Source organism: Octopus bimaculoides, chromosome 29 (assembly GCF_001194135.2).
Source record: "Octopus bimaculoides isolate UCB-OBI-ISO-001 chromosome 29, ASM119413v2, whole genome shotgun sequence".
Lineage (NCBI taxonomy): Eukaryota > Metazoa > Mollusca > Cephalopoda > Octopoda > Octopodidae > Octopus > Octopus bimaculoides.
This window is the reverse complement of record NC_069009.1, coordinates 10,876,318-10,879,563: the sequence shown is the minus strand read 5'-3', so window position 1 is coordinate 10,879,563 and position 3,246 is coordinate 10,876,318. Positions and strand designations below refer to the sequence as shown.

The 3,246-nt window shown below is 36.9% G+C and overlaps 1 protein-coding gene across 1 annotated transcript in view; it reads right to left on the bottom strand.

The window, feature by feature from the left end:
* Window positions 1-3,246, bottom strand: part of LOC106869292 (toll-like receptor 3) — a 353,412-nt gene that overhangs the window by 226,658 nt on the left and 123,508 nt on the right. The window contains exon 44 of the mRNA XM_052978036.1: window positions 254-325. Coding sequence (XP_052833996.1) covers window positions 254-325 — 72 coding nt within the window. The remainder of the gene's footprint in view (window positions 1-253; window positions 326-3,246) is intronic.

Genomic DNA, 3,246 nt, shown 5'->3' with positions numbered 1-3,246 from the left:
ATATATATATACACGCATGTATGCAGTAAATACTTTTCCTAAAGTATCACACTCTCATATATGCCAACTCTGAGGAATAGATTAGAGAGAAAGAGAGAGAGAGAGAGAGAGAGAGAGAGACGGGGAGAGAGTGTGTGTGTGTGGTAGCAGAGGGAAGGACAGGTAAGGAAATTTAAAATGAAATATGGGAATCATTACATATTTAGAAAAATATCTTCAATGAAATACCATAAGCAAGAATCATTCAACTTACAGAGTCTTTAAGCTGGACAGATATTGGAATAGTTCTGTTTTGATTTCCTTCATATGATTAGCACCTAAATCCCTGCAAAAGAAATTTTAGTGAAGAACTTGCATGGATCAGGTTTTTGAGAGAATATCAAACATCATATCAAAAGAGCTAAATGATAGAAGAAATGGAGAGTAGATTACGATGATAATGAATTGGTGGCCGATGATGGGGATAATGGTGGAGGTGTGGTGATGAGGCATATAATGATAAACTGAAGGACATGAAAATATGATGGCAGTGTTGACGATAAATCTATTATCCTGATGATGGGGTGTGATTTTGTTAAGTGTGATTATTCTGATAATGATGGGTATTAGCACGTTTATAGTGGTTATAAGTATGGTATTGAGGATGACGATTTTTATAGGAATGTCTCTGTTGACGATGATGATGATGTTGATGGTGTTGAAGATTGTGCATCTGACCGTGGTGTTTTATGGTAATGAATGCTGTTGATAATGAAGGGGTCGATGTGGAAATTGACGAAGTTGATGATTGATAAATATAATGACGAATATTACAATAAAATAAGGATTCAAATGATACTGGTGGTGATGATGAAGACTTCATTAATGAGAGAAGCGCTGGTAGTTGTGATGTAAATAGCATAGGTATTAGATAGACAAAAAATACCGAAATATAGAGAAAGAAAAAAATATGAAGAAATCATGAAAGAGAGGAAATGAAATGCACTGGGAAAATGGAGAAGTTCAAGAAGAAGAAGATGAGGAAGAGAAAGACAAAATGCAAAAGATAAAAGAGAAGAAAATGGAAAAAGGGTAGAGACAAAGAAGGAGTGGTACAATTTGGTGGAGAAGAAATAAAAAAGAAAAAGAAGAGTAGTAGTAGTGGTAGTAGTAATAGTAGTAGTAGCAGTAGTAGTAGTAGTAGTAGTAGTAGTAGTAGTAGTAGTAGTAGAAGAAGAAGAAGAAGAAGAAGAAGAAGAAGAAGAAGAAGAAGAAGAAGAAGAAGAAAGAGAAATAATAGTAGTGGTAGTAGTAGTATTAGTAGAAGAAGCACAACAGCAAATCTAAAATAAAAAGTGAAGAGCAGAAAAGGACGGGGGATGAAGAGTAAAACTTAAGAAGAATTAGAAAAAAGCAGAAGCGGGAGTAGGAGGTGAAATAGAAGAAAAAGAAAGAATAGGAAAGAAGAAAAGAATGAGGGGATAGGGAAAACAACAAAAGAAACAAACTATTAAAACAAAAACAGGGCATACGCGACGAAGATGAAGAGGTGGAAAAAAAGTGGAAGAAGGATAAGAAAAAGAGGGAGAAGAAAGAGAGAGGAGGAGAAAAGAGGTAGTAGAAAAGGAAGGAAAAAAGGAACAGAAGAAGAAAAGAAGACCTCAAACTTTCATCATAAAACTCACTTCACCTGTCCATCGAAGAACTTAATCTGTCCTCAAATGTAGTTGGTGTGATGGAAGCTACATAGGTCAAACTAGTTTGACCTTGAGGGAAAGACTGACGGTACATAGGCAAGAAATCCGGGACCCTACGACTAGCAAAATTGCCGTAAGCAAATACCTAGATAATACAACCGGAATACCAAGTCATTGCTCTCTATCAATGCACTGGAAACGCTTAGCCCCAATTCGGATTGAATAAGGAACGCATGCTCATTAAAAAAATATAAACCTCAACTAAATACCCTTTAGTGACACACCAGAAAGAAAAAAACTCAGTTTCTTCACAAAACAACCAAGAACTAAACACAATTCGAAATCTTTAGTAAGTCTACCTCCTTGATTTCGAAACCGCCATTCCAAAACACTATAGAAGACACCATTCATCCTCTCATACAATAGTTGCTGACATCACTCACACGACCAATGTAATTTTACCTCAGATCAGAATCTGACCCTCAGGAAAAAAACAAACTGACTCCTTAAGAGAATCAACCAGCAAGAACGGTTGATGACTATTCCCTACAAGGATGTCCACCGAGGAGAACGTCAAACTTGACCAAAGCAAAATGAAGTGACGTCACGAAGTGTACTACCGATCGAAACTTTTCCTATATACAGGAAACCAACCAACCAAACAACCAACCAACAAACCAACCAACCTACCAGCAAACCAAATAAACAGACCAACAAACAATCCACCAAAGCACTAATGCAAAAACAAAATCTATTTCTAACCAAGACCATCCACCCAAAATAATGAGACGATGTCATCACAATTAAAATGACAAATTCTCCAACACACATATATATATATATATATATATATATATATATATATATATATAATATTCGTAGCCACTGTAACATGGGTGTCCATTGGAGCGGACTCTATTACAATTTTTAATCGCAAGAGAACATCTCCGCTAGCTGGTTCATAATGCCCAGCTGCATGCGATAAAATTGCGAGCAGAGAAATGAACCTCTACCAACTCTAAGGGACAGAAACAGTCCAGTAGACCAGTCGTGTTTTCGGGCTATTTTTACCATTCTTCAGTACTGGACACCTCGTCTGTTAGAGATGATAGGCGCTCGCTTCTGTACACATTATACATATTTCAACCGAACACACAATCGCTACTTTTGCAAAGATTTAAAATGTCAGTCCCAAAATATCTCAATGCAGTACTGGTACTGACAAGTAATATTTGTAAAGCACTTTAACATGGCTCTCTGTTCAAGCTTGAAGAAGCGAGCTATTATCATCTGTAGCAGACAAGGTGTCTAGTACTAAGGAGTGGCAGAAATATCCCGAAACCACGACTGGTCTACTGGTCCAGTCGCCAGTAAATGGTAGTGCTTCGCTCCTCTGCTCGCAATTTTATCGGATGCACTTGTGCATCGTTAAGCACCTAGAGATGTCCTCTTGGGGTTCAGAAATCACAATAGAGTTCGCTCGAACTGACAGCTATGTTAAAGTGGCTACGAATAAAACTCATCAGAACAACACAATATATATATATATATATATATATATATATATATA